General features: G+C 37.8%; 2 protein-coding genes across 9 annotated transcripts; one reads left to right on the forward strand and one right to left on the reverse strand.

Annotated features, from left to right (window-relative positions):
* Positions 1-613: 613 nt before the first annotated feature.
* Positions 614-19,934, forward strand: rnf11b (ring finger protein 11b). Its single transcript, XM_032571486.1, has 3 exons — positions 614-1,166; positions 16,727-16,896; positions 17,697-19,934. Exons 1-3 carry the CDS (start codon positions 1,044-1,046, stop codon positions 17,866-17,868), a joined length of 465 nt encoding a protein of 154 aa, XP_032427377.1. The 5' UTR covers positions 614-1,043; the 3' UTR covers positions 17,869-19,934.
* On the reverse strand, positions 2,355-9,898 carry LOC116725432 (uncharacterized). 8 transcript variants are annotated; one of them, XM_032571477.1, is made up of 11 exons: positions 9,570-9,898; positions 8,286-8,361; positions 8,054-8,169; positions 5,123-5,212; positions 4,820-4,962; positions 4,464-4,548; positions 4,136-4,280; positions 3,821-4,014; positions 3,479-3,623; positions 3,253-3,380; positions 2,355-2,909 (listed from the first exon to the last, which is right to left on the reverse strand). In XM_032571477.1, the coding sequence occupies exons 2-11, from the start codon at positions 8,350-8,352 to the stop codon at positions 2,604-2,606; spliced, it is 1,419 nt and encodes a 472-aa protein (XP_032427368.1). In that variant the 5' UTR covers positions 8,353-8,361; positions 9,570-9,898; the 3' UTR covers positions 2,355-2,603. The 8 variants fall into 8 exon arrangements, 7 of the variants coding, with proteins under 7 accessions (XP_032427368.1, XP_032427369.1, XP_032427373.1 ...); XM_032571478.1 differs by lacking the exon at positions 9,570-9,898 and adding an exon at positions 8,548-9,152; XM_032571482.1 differs by lacking the exon at positions 8,054-8,169.
* Positions 19,935-19,970: the final 36 nt, after the last annotated feature.

Consider the following 19,970-nt stretch of genomic DNA (forward strand, 5'->3'; position numbering starts at 1 on the left):
TTTAGCTACAATTATTTTTAAATGTACCAACAACTGCCACCAGAGAATTTATTTTTAAAAATGTCCCCCACCTTCAACCCTCACTGCACTGATTTTTGAAATTTCTCCAACAAGAGCATTATATTAATTATGAAGCAGAAAATTTCATCTCTACATCTAAACTCAACTATAACACGTAGCTCTGATTTTGATAGTGTGTTTGGCTTTTCAATGAGAAATTTCGCCATGACACCCTTAAACGCAGATAAGAGAGGGAAATTAAAAAAATAAACATATTACGATCTCTGTCTCAATTCGACAAAAGGTATAATATTCATCCTTAAACGTTGAGGTTTTTGTCACAAAGGTAAATATTGTACAAAATTTAGAATTAAGTCCCCTTATTTATTTAAAATACGGGTTTAAAGTGAGTCATTTCTTCCAATTCATAATAATAAACAGTGTATTCCAGAAAAACGACTCATTTACAGATTAAAGGTCTATGTTTATGTTTTCGACGTAAGCCAATGTGACCACAAATCTGATTGGTTGTTGCCAAGATCATCGTGAGCGTAAGTCGTCGCCTATTGGTTAGTTTTTTAAAGGGGCGGTGTTTGGCGTTGCTACATCACCACCTTTGTCGTTATTCAGCAGCTGCTCTCAAATTGGAAAGTCCCTCTCAAGCGGACAGCTTTCAGGCAGGGAAAATGCACCTTCCTCTGTCACTTACAACAAGAGACTGGAATATTTTCTTCTCTTGGTTGGCTTAGTAGATATAAAATATTGTCAAAGCTTTTTATTTTCGGTATCTTGCGTATAAACATTCTCGTTCGGAGTCGAAGCTGGTGTTAGCTGGCTAGCTTTTTGTGCGGCTAGCTGCTAGCTGAAGGATGTTTTGTTGTTGAACAGGCAGCCCTCCCATCGTCTGGGAGAGGATATTTCTCAGCTGTGAATGGGAAAAACGCCCCGTTGACGCTTCTGCTGACCTTCTCTGTTAAAGTGAGCCGTGAAATACACCGACACAGACAGGGGGTGGGGGTCCAGTTTGACAGAAGAGGAAGGAGATGGGAAACTGTTTGAAATCTCCGACCTCGGATGATATATCTTTGCTGCATGAATCCCAGTCGGACCGAGCCAGTTATGGAGACGGTGCTGACCTGGATCAGGAGCCACCGCCCCCTTATCAGGTAAGTTTATAACAAACCTCAACCACACACAGTATGTGAAGTGCTGAACTTCAAATAATATATAATAATGTTTTTCAGTTTTGGACCATCTTAGAGATCTGTCCTTATTAACATACCCGTCTGTAAAGCAGCTGATGGCTGTCTTTATTTAAACAAAAATCATGTGGAGCTGTATCAGCTGTTTACAGATCTAACATCACCCTACAGGAGGGAATCCAACCCACTGACCCCGTCCCTTCACAGCATTGAAACTAATCCTCTTATCCCCAGGTCCTTCCTCTGGGCGTAGTTTTAATGAAGCAATAATTCCCTTTGCATTCATATGCAAAAGTCATTTTTTAAAATGAAACAAACCATACCACCACAGACATTTGGTTGAAGTGAAGAATCATAAAATAAATGCGTGCTTTCATTTTTATTATTTTAACATGGACAGTCCTGAACTTGTAATATTTTAGTTTTATAAAATGTTGACTGTCTCAACTGAAGTTACTCAACTCTTCATTTGACTGACAATCTTCAGGCACCAACTTTGTTTGCCTGGTGACCTCATTTCTGTAGCCTTATATGTTGTCATCTGTAGTGACAACATATCAGAGCATGTTGTCACTGCAAATATGTTTGTTGTTGTTCGTGTTATTATCTCTGTCCATTTTGGGATGTAGCTATATGACTTACTCAGTCAACCCAGACCTTATCATTGGGTTTAGAATACACATTTTTAAAGTATGGGAGACAATGTCGGTACAACATAAACTTGTTGTATTATAGATCATTTGAAAGAGCGTTTCAGATGTTTAAGATAAAAGAACAAATAAAAAATGTTGGAATGGTTGAAAAGCAGCTGTCTGCTACCAGACATTTCCTACCAAGTACACAGTAAAAACTGCTGGGTTAAAAATAACCCAATACGTAACCCAGCGCTGGGTCATATATGGACCGACCCAACGCTGGGTTGTTTTAACTCAACTGGGTTGGGTTGAGGGTTTGACCCAGCACATTGGGTCATAGCTGCAACCTAAAGCTTGGGTTAAATTGACCACTGCCCAAAGTTAAAATGACTCAATATTGGGTTGAAATTTATTACCCATTAAAAGGGTCATTTTTACCACCATATTTTTATTTTTAATTTTTTTTTCCTTTTCTACTTTAAAATTCACTATAAAAATTTAACTAGAAACATTCAGATTAGCTCAAAAGAACTTTTATTTGCAAATGTTATACATTCCAACATACATGAAATTTTTAATACAGACATGTAAAAGTTACATATAAACAGTTGATTAAATCTGCACCCTTTTTTAACTTTATTGGTGTACACAACGAAATATTTTCATCAGTTTGAAGGAAATGTAAAAAAAAATAGTAACATAGTAACAAAAAGGTTTTTCAATCAGAACATTTAAAACTTATTTAAGGGTTATTGAAGAATTGCATTTATTCTTCCATGGCCTCCAACTGTGCCCTCATTAATTTTATCGGGGGTGACTCGTTTCCTGGGATTTCATATATCACAGTTTGGAGAAAATCCCAAATCTGGATACACGACTTCGGATAACTCACATCAAAAACGAAGAATGATTTGAAACAGCCGTCAACGGCCCCCAAAAGAGATGGATATTCCAAAGCAGTTCCATTTATGACGACAAATGCTTGGGAACAACAATACCTGTCCCCAAGCATGAGAACACGTGGATGCTCTGTTGCTGTACTTCCAAGATATTCCACCATATTTGTCCCAATCTGGTGTGTGGAAAAAGCAGAAAGGAAGCCATTAGTCATTTAAAGGTAAGGAGGAACATTCCCCACTAATAATTTTTGACTAATTCTTATATGATTTTTGTTTGATACATTATCAAAAGACCCTTGCGTTTGAAGTTTACATATACTATATAAAAAGACATATTTTTGGTCAACGCTGTCTCATGTTATATGACATTAAAATTCTTATTTCACGTCAATTAGGACTTGGTAAATTCCAGATTAATGACAGAAAGAACAGTGAGGGAAAAAAAGCATATTTGTTTTAAACTTCTGGTTTCAACTACATTTAAACAGCAAAGAACTCATTCTGACATGAACTTACTGGCTGGACATCAATGAAGGCTTGCTGGACTTCAAGGTTGCTGGGTCTGACCACCTTTCGCCCAACTCTGTAGGGAACAGCAGAGAGGAGTTTTGGCAGCAGCTGCAGTGCCACGTCACCTTGTTTGTCTGTCAAAGAAAAACTCAGATTAAAATGCTACACAATCAAAAAAGAGCAATAGGAGAAAAAAATTAGTTCAGAAAATGTTCCTTTTGAGCTTCAATACCTTGTGGAAGCAACTCAATCTCAGGCAGAAGACCGCTCTCCTCCTTCTTCCCCATGCGAATGACCTTTGATGAGAACAAGGTGTTCCAGTTCTCTGTCAGTTTTCCACAAGACTGTGGATATAAAACGGCAAAGTCCTGCAAAATCTAACAATCAGAAAAGACAAAAATACAAATCAAATGTAAAAGTGAAATGAACTATTACATTCAACCTTTCATGGGTGCTACAAATGTATGTTCTGGGTAGTTTGACATTTTGAGTTTGATTGTAATTGTCATTTTCACATGGTATTGCAGTTTATTGTTTAACATTTAACTGATCTCAATATGAGGTATAACCTCACCATCCCTGGTGTGTCCAACAAACGTGGGAACTCTGCAAAAATCTGCTGCATTGGGATTGTCCCACTTGAGCGGATCCATCCTGCGCGATATACTGCAGTTTCCCGCATGTATTGGACAACCTGGTCTGCGGGCCAGAAGTTATTTTTTAGCCATTCTGTCATCTGGATGGCACGCTCAGCACTGATGGTTGGTTCTTTGGGGAAAAAAATATTACAGGAATTAAAAGAAAAAAAAATGTGAGGTAATTCACAGCAATAAGAGCTTAGATTGCTGCTCAAAACAATAGGGCTTGGAAAAAGTCTATGTGCTAGTACCAGGCAAACTTGATCTTTTTGGTGGAGCTTCTGGGGCTGAAAGCATCTTCTTCCTTGGTTGATGCCTTTTCCTTACATTACGGAGACGCTCCTCCAGAAAGCCAGTTGCTGGCCTGTGTTGTCTTCCGCGGGTAAACCAGGCGTCCTGAACATTTTTAACAAAAGAAATATAAAAGTTAAATGTTAGCCTTTCTGTTTTAATGTCCAAATTTTTATTAAACCTACAACTCAAAGCTCAAACACCATAGTTACAATGATATTTAATGCTAACCATTGTGCAAGTTGTTGAAGTACTTGTGTGCTAGTTCTTTGAAGTGTGAAAACTTACATATCCTGTGCCATGGCTGTCTCTTAAACATGGAAACTGGTCCACAATCGAAGATGCCAGAATTGCTTTAGTGTCTGAAGATGGGCTGGAAACAAAAAAAATTACATTCAGTAAGACAGGCAAGTAAAATATTTTATTTTAATTAGTTATTGTAAGATGAAAACATAGAGCAGAAACCTTAAAACACAAACAATTTCCAAAAAATCCAGTTTTTATTAGCCCAACACATACTTTAAGACTTCTTACTGGAGAAATTTTACTTAGGTGAGCACTGCACAATGCCGTTAATGTTCTCACCAAGAGCAAAATGTCACAAAAACAACCTAATTGATCCAGTTTTTACAAGAAATACTCACTTTTCTCCATATTGATCCATCAGGTGTGACACAAGTGTTCTGACCATGCACCGTCTTTCACGAATGGATATATGCTGATTTCCATCAAGACTGATAACCACAGGTCTACCTTCAGGGGAGGCACTGAGGATCTCACGGATGTTCTACAGATAAATAGTGAAAAAAAAAATAGCTGTTATTTAGCTGCAGTTTAATATTCTTAGAAATTTAAGAAAAGATGAGATGTGTCATTTTTAATTTTAATTAGTAAGAATGGATGTCAATATGTTATGTAGGAAAGGTTGATTGTGCAGCTTAACTTACAAATGCTGCTCTTCCAACAGAAGAAACTCCACTCTCTAATTCAGCATGTGGTGTAGGATCAGCATCTTCAGTTGTTTTAGGGCTAGATGTCTTTACAATACAAATATAAGAAATATTAATCCCCAGAGTAAATTTAAAGTTTGAAACTGCAAAATGATAGAAATTATGTTAATTATATATAAACATTGTATAAAAAAGTATTCACACAATCAAGACAGACAATGTTAATGATAATCATTTAAAGTTGATGAACCCATAGTTACACTCACCATTGTAATGTCAATGATGATAATCCTCTCCACAATAACTTTTTTTTAATATAATTTAGTTAATAAATGAGTTCTCACTTTGAAAAATGTAGCTATTGGTCATAGGTCAAGACAAATGCAAAATTATGGAGAAAACTATATACACAACATGTCAGTCTTTAAAAAAGCCTATATCTCATAGAAATGCAAAACTCATTGCTGTTTTCTTTTCGGACTTTCACAGCATGTAGGGGGTGATGATCATCAATGGATTCAATGTCCAGTGCCCCAAATTCTGAAGTGGGACACACGGTGAAGGAAAAGAAATGCCTTTCAAAGCCAGTGGTTTCCCAGTTGTTCACAATAAATTTGATACTTGAGTTTATTGTCAAAATTCTCCTTATGATTCCAAACTGGGGTTCCCCATCTTCAGAGTGAGACAATAACATTGTCATTCCTGGCCTGTATTTTGTACCTTTGTACTTTATCCAAGATGGCACAAACACTTCTGTTAAAACAGCAAATTCCTCCAATCCACTTGTCACCTTTTCAAAATCATCTACAGCACCAAGAATTTTAGTGCTTCCAGGCCCAACTTCAAGATCATGAGAGAACATCTGACCAGACAGAAGAATGTAGCACATCATCATTTGATGTCTGTAGGCCTGGGTTTTACATATATTACGAAAACTGCAGTTCACATGACTAACTCGTTTGAAAAATCGATGTTTCGCCTCAAAGCGCATGGACCAGAAGTGAACGACAGGCCCTAATTTTCTTATGGCTTCAGGATAATGTAACATGAAATGGTGTTTGGGTTTTAAGTGTTTACCAGGAAAGAGCTCCAAATAAAGACAGTGATGTTCCTGAATAAGATATTTCAAGAACATTACTGCTCCCTGTGTTAACGAAGGAGAAAAAATCAACTCCATACAGCTAAGCAATGAAAGGTGTAACTCCCAAAACTGGTTTCCCTCTGGAACCAAATCCCCAATCATGAGAGGTAGGAGCCTGAGTAGGCACCATGTCTGTGATGCTGTTTGCCTAAATGCAGAATCAGGATTTTTGAGATCATGGAGTTTGAAAGCAGATGGCTTGTTGCGACTATCACAGAACCCATAGTCAAAGCTGGTCAGTCTATAGTTCAGCTGGTCAATAGTGAGAACTTTTTGCTCAATCAGTGCATTTAACACAAGCTTAACTTCATAACCTCCAACTCCTTCAAGAATGTCATGCATAATATCAGGAGCAACATTGTCGGTGACATGATAGAATAATAACTTATTAAGAAAACTCTCTCTTTTAATACCAGTTTGAAACTGGTTGTGTAGAAGACAGTCCGAATTGTAATTAGCTTTGTCACGCAATGCTGAAGGGTCTTCAATTGTCTGTACCTTCAGAACATCTCTGTGTATGCGACACCACCTACACACACTATTTCCAACAAAACTTTCTGTGTAACCCAGTATGCTGTTTAGTCCAAGGTTGTCCCCACAGACCTGTGCCACTCCAGCCTTGACAGTCCCTTTGAAATATGGAGTTTCTACATGAAAGCCATTCATTTCCAGATCTTTAATTTCATAAACAATTGGCTCTAATACAGCATTTAGTCCATAGGTTTTTACATCATCAGTTTTGTACACTGCCAACAAAAAGTGAGATTTTAAACTAGAAAGAAACTCTTGTGGCAAGCACTTCATGGTATAGTATATAAACCCTAATTTGTGGACTGATGTTTTTGATCCAAGTGGATTAACCATCTCGCAGTCATCATTGTAAAGTGCTAATGGAATAGACACATCTTCAGAAAAAAGAAGATTGGTTGCAAACAATGCTCCATCTTTAAAATCCTCAAGGCCTGTCTTTTTCATTTTTTGCCACTCAAGAATTTTCTTAATTGTTCCAGGACTTTCAAGAACGACTTTTAACATAGATTTGAGAGGAACATACTGAAAGGTGTCTCGTACTGCTACTTGTTTCACTCTCCCTGTCTCTCCATCAATTTCCTGCATATATGAAAAGCCAGGAAAAGGAATTGCTTCAGGTTGTATGAAGTACCCTGACTGGGTGAAATGCTTCATTTGTCTGTATTCTGATTCAAATCCTTGAAATGGTTCAGAAGCTGAAGTAAACTCCTCTAAAAGTTTCTCAGCTTTTGTAGTTTCAGACTGTCCAGTCTCTTTTAAGAATGCAGCAGTTTTTCTCTTTAGGTTGCCAACTAGATCACTGATCAGACAAGATGTGTTTTCAACAACATCTCTGATTCCACTTAAGGTCTGTGAGGATTTGGCCTTCAATCTAGCTAAGAAGAGTGCAACTCTGTCTTTTATGCTCACATCCTCCAAATCATCCCAGTGTTCCAATGTTGCCTCATCACTTTCTAAATTGCATATGGTGCTCAAATGAGGACTTGTTGCTCTTTCACAATGTCCAACATAACTAGTTTCTCTTATTTCTGTGTCAAACTCAATAGCATGCCCTAGTAGATGTCGCCTAAATGATCTCATATGATTAAATGTACGTTTGCATCCACTTTGAGCACACTGGAAATATCTTGAAGTTGAATATGTGTTATGAATTACTCTTAGGTGAGAAAAAAAATTCCTTATGTTATGTCCTAAAGACATCCCACATTTAAAACACACATATCCCATTTTGTCTTGTCCTATGACTCAAAGCATACCTCGAGAAATTTTGCAAAATGACGTTGAAATTTCAGACGAGGACCAAGGTGAGGAATCAGGGATGTCAGGCAGTTAGCATCCAAAAGAAAGAAGCTTTCTTCATCAATGTTTTCAGCTGAAATATATTAGAAATTACATATTAATATTTTCAATCCAAAGAATTCCTGCCAATGCATGCTTTTAAGTACACACACACACACACACACACGCACATGTATATACTTAACCTACCTTCAAAAGCAGGGATTAGGTCAGAAAGTTTCCATTCAGTCAGCTTCTGTTTTACAAACTCATCCATCTTTCAGATCTTTCAGGGAAAAAAGTGATACAATTTGAGTCATTTTTTTCCTATGTGGAAAATAACCTGTACAATGTGTGCAAAAATATTTTATTTAGGACAATCACCAAATATTTCACAGCAAATAAGAAAAAATAATAGGACATTGACTATATGTTTAGCAGCTAATAACCCTGAACAAATGTAAAACATCACTTTTTGGGACACCAGGAGAGATCACACTGTTCAGTCTTGTTTTCACCAGCTCTCCCCTCAGCGCAACCTGATACCTGACAACATGAAGCAGATCTGTGTAAACCCAAAAGTTAATCCAGCTGTTTTCACTAATAACTGTATGTTTTTAATTCCACCTTGGTGGCTAATAATGGCCAGAATAACATACGTGCGCATTATCTAATTTCTGCGTCATGATGATGTTGCTGCTTACATAAAATCATATGGTAATGACAGATACAGTATAGCCGTCAGTTTGTGTTAAGCATATGCCATCGCAGAGTGTGCTGATCTGACAGAACACCGGTGGGGACGACTCCAAACATGTCGGAGCACTTTTAAATTAAGAGATATTTCAATAAATCGAGCAGATATTTTATTGTTACATAGTTAAATCTTCACTAGAAATCTGTAAAAGTTACTTTTGTTTGACAGAAAGCATATTATCCAACTTTAGCTTCCCCTCCTCTGCCATTGCTGGTGCATACTTTTTTTTCTTCTCCACTGCCTCAATCGGTTTCACCCAGGTTAGCCGTATAATAGCATAGCATAGTGTGTTCAGTAAGAAATAAAAGGCTTAATGAAAATGACATTTAACAGTTATATTACTGATATATTACTATGAATACCTGTATAGCCTGTATCGCTTCGGACACCGCTACTGCAAAGCCTCCAGTCCCTACTTGTCGCTATAGATCCGTTATTAGCATTCTGGCTAAGCTACCACCTTTTGCGCGCGCCAGTGAACGAGGCCCGCGACAACCAGGGGGCAAAGCGCTATCTCTCCCTCCCACACCCTCACCTTTTTTTTAAACCAAATTGGATAAATTATCTTTGAATTAAATTAATTATTTCAAAAACATTATCCTATCAACGAAGATGATAGGTTAAATCAAATAATTAAATTAAAGTTACATAAATTTAATTTAAAAGATCTGTAGTATATGAAGAATACAATAACCCTATAAACTTTAAAAATATTATGCCATGATATTGTTACTTACCATGTTTTATTTGAATTGAGAAATCCAGTGTTGTCTGATCAGGTCACAGTCCAGTTGAAAATGGAGGTTTGTGAAGAGGGCAATGGATTTTTACCCAATTGGTTGGGTCAAACTGTATTTGACCCAACCAATTGGGTAAAGTGTTGAGTCAACTGAACCTGAAACCTAACAGAATCAGTTAAGTGGAGTTCATTAAAACAAAAAAAAAAGTCAACCCAACCGCTGGGTCACTACTTTTGAACCAATATTGGGTCAAAGTAACCCAACATATGACCCAGCATCTCTTACCCAGAAGTTGGGTTATGAAAATAACCCAGCATTTTTTACTGTGTAGGGGAGCTTTACTTAAGTTTTTGTTGGCTTATTGGTCAACCATTTTGGTTACTCTCTGAAGAGTCTGGGGTTTTCAGACATTCTCCACATCTGAACAATCATAATCATATCGCTTTCCAACATGTTCTGCTGTCAGGTTTTTGTTTGGGGTTTTTTTTGTCGTTTTTGTAAGCTTATCCGAATTTGTACTTCAACACCATCTCATCTCTGAGGTGACTTCTACATCTTCCTTTTTGATAAAGCTTACAGATAGCGTCTAAGATTATCCTGGGTGGTTGTTTACCAATTCATACATGACAAGAACTAGTTAACTCTGTTCAGCCAGGTTTAAGTAAATTGACTCATGATCATTGTTCACCACCTAACTAATTTTTTATGATCTTTTTAATAAAGTAAATAAAAAAGAGAAAAGAATCATGATGTCATTTAGCAGCACAGTGGAGTAGTAAATAGCACTGTTACCCTACAGCAAGAAGGTTTTGGATTCAAATCCCAGCCTGGTGTCTTCCTAAAGTTTGCATGTTCTCTCCGGGTCCTCTGGGTTCCTTCCATAATCCAATCTCATTACTGTTGGGTTAATTGGTCTCTCTAATTTGAGTTTAGATGCGTGTATGATCTTGCATTTGATACACTTTAAAGACCATTTTCCTACAACATTCCTACATGTTTTAGATGTTTCTGGTCCATGCAGGACAGGGCGGTTTGAGGATCAGGTTTGTTAAACACTGGATTATGCCACAGTCTATAATCTGTTTTTGTTCTTTCCTGCAGTCTTTGCTCAGTATTTTACAATGTCTGGATTTCCAAAATACCCAGGTGAATTCTGTGGTGTTTATTTACACACATTTTAATAGTTTAATCAACAGAAGAAAAATTGACTGTAAGGTTTCTAATTGGACTATTTTTAAACTGAGGTCAATTTTACTCCCCTATTACCATCAAGTAAGTGCAGACTGGATTAGCTGGGTTTTTCTCTCTCCTCCTTTTAATGTGTTATTGAACAACCCTCAGTATTACTGAATAATTACCAAGTACAGAAAGTTGCCATTGTTATAATTTCATTACATTCCTTTATTTGACCCATTCTTTGGGATTTGCATTTTAGGTAATAGGAAAAAAGTGTGACTTGACTATGTAGTTGAATATATTTTGTTTCAACACGAAATTACTGAACACACATCATGTAGTCAATGGGTGAAACGTTTCAGGTCAGAAGTATTGACTTCAGCTTTTTGTTTCATGTCTGTCAAAGCAATGTAGATGACTTTCCCCATTAGGAGAGGCTCTGTTTTGTTTTTATCACCCACCCTTTATTATACCCTTTATTGCATATCCCTCCCACTGTGTAATTAGGTCTGTCAGCTGTGGTCAGAAGAGGGATGACATAATAAACACATGAGTTGTGCAGCTTCTATAACAGCCCTCTTATACAGTATTTATGTTCTTTTGAAGAAGTCTGTTTATAGTTTGGTCTGGTTGAACTGACAAAATTTCATAAGAGGTTTTCTGAGTTAAGATCAGAAAAGCTCCGATTTCAACTCTGTCAAATCTGCCAACTTTTTAATGGTGACTCAGCACCTTCACAGTCTGAACCATGAAAAACTTGCACACATGTTTCTCTGTGCCTAAAGTTCAGCTCAATATATTTAAGAAGAGTTTTTTGTAGTAAAGAATCAAGTATTTTTCTTGTTTTCTAATTGAAGTTATTATATTTAGGCAGCTCCTCATTGTGCTCTTGATTCTGCCTCAAGACATTCAGTGAATCTTTTTGTCTGATATCTTACAATAATTGATTCTGAAAATCAAAACGTAGCTTGCCTAAGCTTTAAATTTTCTTGGTATGATTCTATAACTGTGTTATTTAATTGTGTAGATTGCTTATGTGTTTGCGATAGAGTTTCTAAGATATCAGGTGCAAAAACGCCCGCCCTCTTTGGGAGATAATCAAATTAGAAAGCTTTCAGTCTTTGTTGGACATTTTGCCAAAAATGCATTTGGAAAACCAAACATTATCTCTGTAAATGTAGGGTTTTAAGGTTTACCCAGAATTTGGTAACATTTTTAACATTCAACCCATCATATCTAGGGATGTCTAGAGCTTTAGGCACAAATGTCCTAGTTTACTCGTCAAAAGAAGAAACTGTAGTTGGTTTGATTTTATGTCAGAAGCAATACTGGTGTGATGGAGCAATGTGTAGACCAGCAACGTCTAGCAAGTTATGGTGGATTGGAGAAATGAGGATTATGTTCTATGTAAACTAAGCTTTTTAATGTATGTGCTAAAAAAACATAAATTAGTTCACCTGTTTCCTAAAACAAATTCAGATTTTCAGAAAATAAAAATGAAACTCATTTAGAGTGGCAGGGGTTATGATGCAGTCTTTTTGTCTTGGCTCACTGAAATTATGCAGTTAGCTAATCTGAATTACAATTCTAAAATAAATTGTAATTGCACCTCAAAGAAATAAACCTTCCGATAAAATTACATCCCACACCTAGACAAACGGACCTTAAAATGATGCTACATCCAGGGATGGTGAACTGAGTTTCAGAGTCTGACCCAAGTCACACCACAATCACAAAAACAAATAGTTTAGACTTGACTTAGGCTCGTCGTCTGGGACTCAAGTCTTTGTAACTATCTTTATCTCTTGTAATTAGGGGTAACAGCGAGCCATTATGTAAGCAACAGACTGCAGCTCATGCTTGTGTGTGCTGTCAAACGAGGGCAGGCTGCCTAATGATGAGGCATTATTTGTGTGACTAGCCTGTCACAGAATTTAAACAAGACTAGAAATATGTTCAGACAATAAGGTGTAATGTATATAATTTACATTTGAATTATGTGCTTGACCTGCAACATGGTTATGTCACTAACTTTGTACGCCATTGCTCTAAAAAGAAGTGTACAGGACTTCAGACGCAGATTTAAGAATTGTGCTGACATCAGTGCCCCTGTGGTGCCAAACTCCCAGCATGTTCCTTCAAAACTTACAGCTTCACTTTTGAGTGACCAGAGGAAGCTCAGGACTGACTGGTCTTGGTGGTTTTACAATAGAAATGTTTTGTGAAAGAGACTTCAGAGGAAGAAGATTTTCCAAGGAAAAGCCAGAAGTCGTTTTTTTGCTGAACGATTACAAATATGCATAGAATCTCAAGTCATAATTCAATAAAGACAGATCTGTGTGTTAACACTGTTGAGACTGCCTGGTTACACTGCTACAGTCCAGTTGCTCCTCTTAGTGAAATTAAGAGCATTTTGATTCTAATTCAGTGTTTTGGCTGTAGTGTGTTAACTGTGGTTTGACCATGTCTCAGATATGTTGAGTCTCTGATATTCATGCTGAAGTGACAGATTAGATTAAATTTTCTTTAATGTTCTGATTTGTTTAAAAGAGGCACCGCTTTCATCACCATCCCCCTATTTACATTACTATTTCCCAAATAAGGTTAGAAAAACTCTTCGTGGCTGGCAAGGACATTATGCTGCAGGTCAGTGACACATTTTCTGTCATCATTCAGGATTGATGTTCCAGACGAGGCCTGTGTTGCATTATTTTGCTCTCCCACATCTATCCATTGCCCTTCATCTGACATTTACAGCCCTCATGCAGACATTTGTAGCCTTTTAGTCATGCACATTAACCTGAACTGTTCTGCCAGTTTTAGCTTGTGAAAAGTTTTTTTAACAAAAATAAATTCTTTCTTCATATTTACTTCATATCCTCTCAAATAATTGTCTGTATTTTATGCCCAAGTTAAGGTTTGCATCATTTAGCACAACATCGTGTATACAGAGTGTGTATCTTTGACCAAGCTTCCTAAATAGATTATGTGATGTCATACCCATGTACTGTACTGGTATTGTCTGTCCTGTTACCATGTTGACAAATGTTTCCTGTGACGGTAACGTCCGTGGGCTTTGCATCTGACTTGAGTGCTTTCCTTGTATTGTGTGCAGATGTCTGCAGTGCAGGTGTCTTGTTCAAACAATCAGACTCTGAAGTGGCCAAACTAAAATTTTGGATGTCAGAGTTTGCAACCTCTTTATGCTTCAGTTGTTTCATTCCTTAAGTGCTCACTGATATAAATTATGAGGTTGCAAGAAAATATAGTATTCCAGCAAATGGATTTTATTTTTTGCAATTGTATTTGAAAATTGAAAAAGATTTTAAAAAATTTTTTCAATTGAAAAATTGAAAAAAACCTCACCCCATGAGGTCTTTTAGATCTCACCCCATGAGGTCTTTTAGCATATATCTATAAAATGTATGGACATATGTGAACTCACCTCCATTATAAACAGACGTTTAATGTTTTACATAAGTACAACAACATCATTTGAAGCGAGTAATAGTGTAAACTGGAAGGATTTGCATGCTTGAACATGATTCTTGGTTAAACTAAGTCACTTTTCTCAGCAGAGTCTTGCCCACTGGGGAAGGCTGTATCAGTTTGTTTTCCTTTCATTTTAACTGCATGCGTCTGCCCTCTTCCCACTCACCATTAGCAGCCCGGGTCTGGCAGGCTGACAGTTTCTAAATGTTGTGTGCTTGGTTCAAAAGCCTACAGCATCTTTAGCAGACGAGATCAAAATCTGCTCTACAGCTCCATCCTTCACCTCTCTCTACCTTTCTAACTCCTCTTTGGTTACCCTGACGTCACTCAATTAGCAGCTGTCAGTACAGCTGACGTGCAAGGCAGTAAGTGGGACAGATATGTGACAATTAAACTGCTGACCGTCGCATAGTTGAGCACCCAAGCACAGCTGCTGCCCACTGTGAGGCCTTGTTTGTAGCTTTTATCCTGGTCATACTGTCAGCCTTTTTTTCTTCAATGTAAACTAAAGAAGCCGGGGGAGCAGTAGACAAGCTCAGCCAATTTTTAAAAATCTGCTGACTTGTAGTTTTAGATGCTCTGCTGCTAGAAGCTCAACTAGTAGCTGGCATGTTTTAACAGCTGACTCCAAAAAAAACTATTCCCCTCTAAAAGAGCTTCTACTATAAATAAATGCTCAATTTGCTCAAAATAGCTACAAACATTACATTAAATTGGGATTATTGATCTGTGATTGGATGTTGGGGCCTTGCATTGGCACTATGTGTTGGTTCTGTAACCTGAAAAAGAAGAAGTAAACCGTCAATTCATTCAAGTGTAAGAAGAGGAAGCAAAACATGCACCATAAATAACAGCTGAGCGTTTGATTGTGTGTGAAGACGGAGGGGGAAAGGAATCGGTCCAGACCACAAAGTCAGTTCAGTGAATGGAAAACAAGAATTAAGACACTGTGTTCAAAAATGTGGATAATCGGTTTCTAGCACAGAACACTGTGCTATGGCACATTTATCACTTTAATTTCTGTAGCATGTAAACATTACAACCACGTTGTTGATGCATTTTTTAATACATTATTGTAAAGTGGAAGGAAAAAAAATATATATATATATTTTCATCCGAGCAATACAGCATAATTTGGAGCCTTTCCTTTAATATTCCTAAATAAAATGGCACCAGTTTCCCCCTGAAGTCACCTAAATGGATTCCACCTGAACATAAATGAACCCCAGTATAACTTCAGCAGTTCTGTGGAGATTAGTGAACAAATGGCATCATGAAGACTAAGAAGCACAGCAAACTGGTTGAAGAAAAATCTGTGGAGAAGTTTAAAGCAAAGTTGGATAATAAAACAATATCTAAAGCTTAGGACATCACACAGGTCGCTGTTCAATCTACTGCAAAGAGTATAGCAAGCCTACCAAAACATGGCCGCCCATCTGAACAGGCTGGCTTTCTAAGAAAGGAAACGGTGAAGAGTTCTCTGGTAATTCTTGAAAATCTGCAGATTTCAATCTCTGATGGGGGAATTTGTTGACACAATGGTTATTAGTGTTTTGTGACAATTTTGAAAATGTGTAAGCTTTCTTGTGCGTTTCTTTGTTGATCTATCAAATGAAGTGTCAATGAAATCAGTCTGTGGTTTTAAGCTGACAAAATGTGGAAAATGCTAAGGGGTGCGAATACTTTTGTGTGAACTGATTAGAAAGTCTTTAAAGATTAAGACTATTGCAGTGTGACAGTAAGTCAAATGAGGGCAGAATGGCCACCGCTTGTTCAAGCAAGCTCTAGGGAAACACTACCACCTTCTGACTGATTTCCACCTACAGCCTCACATTATGACTGGAAGGTCTGTCTGCTGACAGCAGTGACTGAAAATATTTCACAAGTCATTACAGGACGGTAACGGTCACGCTTACAACAAAGGCTTTGTCTTGGGTTATGACACTTAAACATTCAACTGAGTATTTTCATTCGTTTGTAAGTTCACTCTAGATATTGAGGAATTTCACACATCAGTGCCTTTAAACATGTTTGATTTGTAGAGATATTACTGTGATTTTGGTATTGTATATTACCCAATTATACACCATTTTTATGCTTCATCTTAGGCATGTTACTAAGATGAAGCATCTTGTTGCCATTGTGAGTTTGATAAAGTGAGTAGATATTAGTAAACCAAATTTATTGTCAAGTTAGTCTAACCTCCAGTGATAAAGTTTAGTTTTGGAGGCCCACTGCCGGTTTAGCCAGTCTTGGCCAGTGGTGGGGGATGTGAGCCAAGCAGAAAAAGATTGTGGCTTCTAAAGTGTGCATACAGGTTGAGGTGGAGGGATTATGGGCTACTTTGACTGGGTCTGTCTCTGAAAATTTACTGCAAAAATGCAAAAGCAACTTATTTTACTACAAGTCTTTCCCTTCACTGCCCACATTTATCAAGACTGTTGGATAGTTGTTGGATATATTTTAATGAGAGTCTCTGTCTGCAGGAGCAGATCCACGTGCCTATCTACCACCCAACACCCAGCCAGGCCCGACTGGCCACTCAGCTGACTGAAGAGGAGCAGGTCCGCATCGCTCAACGCATCGGACTCATCCAGCACCTTCCGAAGGGTGTGTACGACCCAGGCCGCGATGGCTCTGAAAAGAAGATCAGAGAGTGAGTACAAACCTAACGCTGATCGGGGTAATATTCAGGTTACCAAAATGTAATAGCACTGCACATCACTTTGGTTAAACTATTGTTGTAGTGACACACGGTGCATCACCTGGTGCGGATGCTTCTCTTCAGCAGGGACAGAGTGTGTGTGGAATATGGTGGAACTGTATACAGATCAATCCTGGAATAAGACAGTTAGAGGCTAAAAAAGGCTTGGAAGGAGGTTCATCTTCCAGCAGGATAACAACCTTAAACACACCCAGAATGAGTATTGTTTTGGTTCAGTGGTTCAGTCAAAGTCTAGACCAAAATCCAATTAAGAATCGGCTAACGACCGTCATTTAATTACTGCTCACCTCTTCCTTGTGCTCTGAGAGTATAACTCTGCACCCTCTATGAGCTTTAGAGGAGATGGAGATGAAAAGACTAAAAGCTGATCTGTATGAAAGTTGTTTAATTTTTTTATTTAAAAAAAATATTTTTTATGATAAATCATCTTTGACAAATATTTCATGTCAAATATGATTGGTTTGGCTGCACCTGGTGGTTTTCCCATTATATCGTTATTGCAAAATCAGAGTTAGCAATAAAATCATGTTGAAAAGACTGTGTGGATCTGGATTGTTGGCTAATATGTTTTAGGAGTCCTTCACAATATTTACCAATAATATCACCGTCGCAAGATTTTCTAATATTGTGCAACCCTAGAAACCATTCTGTTGCAGTAATGGGTTTGTCAACACAAACTCAGTTTAGTAAGCATACAGGCTGTTACTGAGATTCTGTGTTCACCTCCACAGGTGTGTCATCTGCATGATGGACTTTGTTTATGGAGACCCCATCCGGTTCCTGCCCTGCATGCACATCTACCACATGGACTGTATAGACGACTGGCTGATGAGATCCTTCACTTGCCCCTCCTGCATGGAGCCTGTGGACGCAGCATTGCTCTCCTCCTACGAGACCAACTGACCGCCTCCTGGATCACGCTGGACCAGCAAAATCTACCCACACATTATATAACCTAAACCTCCTCACTGCTAACTTATATCCCGGATTAGTAAGATTATGAAGTTTAGGTCATGATTTGAGGAGGGTTAAAAATGTTGGCTCAATTCTGTTTCTGTGCTGATATATGTACTTAAATGTGAAGGCATATAAATGACTGTGTTTGTGCAACATTTCCTCAGTTAGCCTGCTGGACAGGACTGTATCTGAGAAAGGACTGATGGAGTAAGGACAGTAGTGCAGACAGCTGGGGTGAAGGTAGGAATCGGAGAAGAGAACTGAAGCGTGCCAGAGCAAATGTCATGATTTAGAAGACTTTAAGCATATAATGTGTGTGTGTGTGCATACACAAACACACACACACATGCACAATTCCGTCATTGACCTCCAGCCTCAGAAATGTGTCCACAAGAAGTGACGAGACATCTGACCTTCATCACTGGGCTGCATATTATGTCTCGTGGACTGCTGGTAACTGATAGAGTTCATAATAAAAGCTAAAAGAGATGATCTCCAGCAGATGTAAGAACTGCAGAGTCACATTAGCTGAGAAACTGTTTCTGATGCAAAACGGACTGCAGGTGGGATAATTTGAGATGGACGTCCAACTTAAGACTACTGATGTTTAGTTCTGAGATACCACAGGCCTCCACTAGTCGTCTTCAGCACACAGGCCCAGTTCTGTTTGTCTGTACTGATCCTTTCTGTCAAACATGACTGGTTAACGGCTTGATTGACTGTCCTGTGGTTTTGTGAAGTGTTTTTGTTTTCCAACTTAAAGGGCTTTGTTGAATCTGTGTTCACCAAGAGTGTGGACATAACAAAAGGACATGCAGTGTATGTTCTTTATTTACTAATGTGATGGATTGCTGGTAAAACTGTCCTGTCTAAAGTTTGGATTCATCCCTCAGATTATTAGCGAAAGCACAACTCAACAGCTTTCTGGTTTTGTTGTTGTTTTTGTTTTTTTTGTTGCACATTGTAGTCAGATTAGAACAATAGAATCAGCATTTTTACAATGTGATCAACAATATCTTCTATATGAAAATCCCCATAAGAGTTGTTGCATCTATAAACTGGCAGCAAATACAAGAGAAAATGTTTTGAGGCCTCATCAAAACAAAGACAAAAAATGTTTAGTAGTTTGCATTTAGGACCAGTTGTCTTTTATTTAATCATATTTCTGTTTAAATGTAATTTTCCCTTGTGGCACAAATAGGTCTCAATTTTATTGATCTGCTGCATTTTTACATTTCCATTCTCAATGTCCCCCAGTTTACCTGAAAGAGCACAAACAAATTAAATTACTTTGTTATATTCTCCTTCTGCCCTGCTTGTATAAGTTGGATCATGTTTTAAATAAGAAAACAAGTAAGCTCTCATTGAGAGTTAAACATTATGTGTTACAGGCTTTAAGGCTTCCCACCCTGAGTATTTTTGGAAACCTTCATAGAAAGCTGATCAACCATCTGTACTTTTGTTTTTTGCACACTACTTTTTATCTTTGTTGTACATATTGTCCTCCATCCGCTAGGTGGAGCTTCTTGGCCTTATACTTTACACATGTGAGAGACTTCTGTATGGTGAAACTTTTCATTCTTTTTTTGGAAATAATGTGGCAACAAAATGCCCTCTACTTCAATTTTAGTGCAGCTGAACTGACAAAATTAGAGGTTCTCCAGCTACTTTATCTCAAGTTTTGGCCCGGGATCGGAGTCTGTATACAGACTGAAACATTTCCTTTGTCTCCACGTCTTTGCACAAGATGTTGCTTAATCACAAAATGGAGTGCTGTTGGACTCTGACTCATTATTTTGCTGACCTATTTATTGAAATTTCACCAAACTCATGTGACTGAGTGTTTTTAAGGTGGTTCCTTTTTAATTTCTAAATAACAAAATGGCAAGGTGTTCTCACATGTGGATGGAGTATGTATGTGTTTGTGAATGCTTGTAATAACTTTTCTTGTAAGATTACATATGCATATGCTCTGTATTAAAAGCAAATAAAAATGCAAAGAAGCACAACTTCTGGGGACGCTTCACTGCTTTCCTAAATTTCCGTTT

The sequence above is a fragment of the Xiphophorus hellerii genome, chromosome 9, assembly GCF_003331165.1.
Source record: "Xiphophorus hellerii strain 12219 chromosome 9, Xiphophorus_hellerii-4.1, whole genome shotgun sequence".
NCBI classification, from domain to species: Eukaryota; Metazoa; Chordata; class Actinopteri; order Cyprinodontiformes; family Poeciliidae; genus Xiphophorus; species Xiphophorus hellerii.

Excerpts from the sequence above, each read along its gene's own strand:
- rnf11b (XM_032571486.1), top strand. The coding sequence starts at position 1,044 with ATGGGAAACTGTTTGAAATCTCCGACCTCGGATGATATATCTTTGCTG. Across the intron at positions 1,167-16,726 it reads AGCCACCGCCCCCTTATCAG|GAGCAGATCCACGTGCCTAT; the intron begins GTAAGTTTATAA and ends CTCTGTCTGCAG. Across the intron at positions 16,897-17,696 it reads TCTGAAAAGAAGATCAGAGA|GTGTGTCATCTGCATGATGG; the intron begins GTGAGTACAAAC and ends TCACCTCCACAG.
- LOC116725432 (XM_032571477.1), bottom strand. The coding sequence starts at position 8,352 with ATGGATGAGTTTGTAAAACAGAAGCTGACTGAATGGAAACTTTCTGAC. Across the intron at positions 5,213-8,053 it reads ATTTTGCAAAATTTCTCGAG|ACATCTAGCCCTAAAACAAC; the intron begins GTATGCTTTGAG and ends TGTATTGTAAAG. Across the intron at positions 4,549-4,819 it reads ATGGATCAATATGGAGAAAA|CCCATCTTCAGACACTAAAG; the intron begins GTGAGTATTTCT and ends TTTTGTTTCCAG.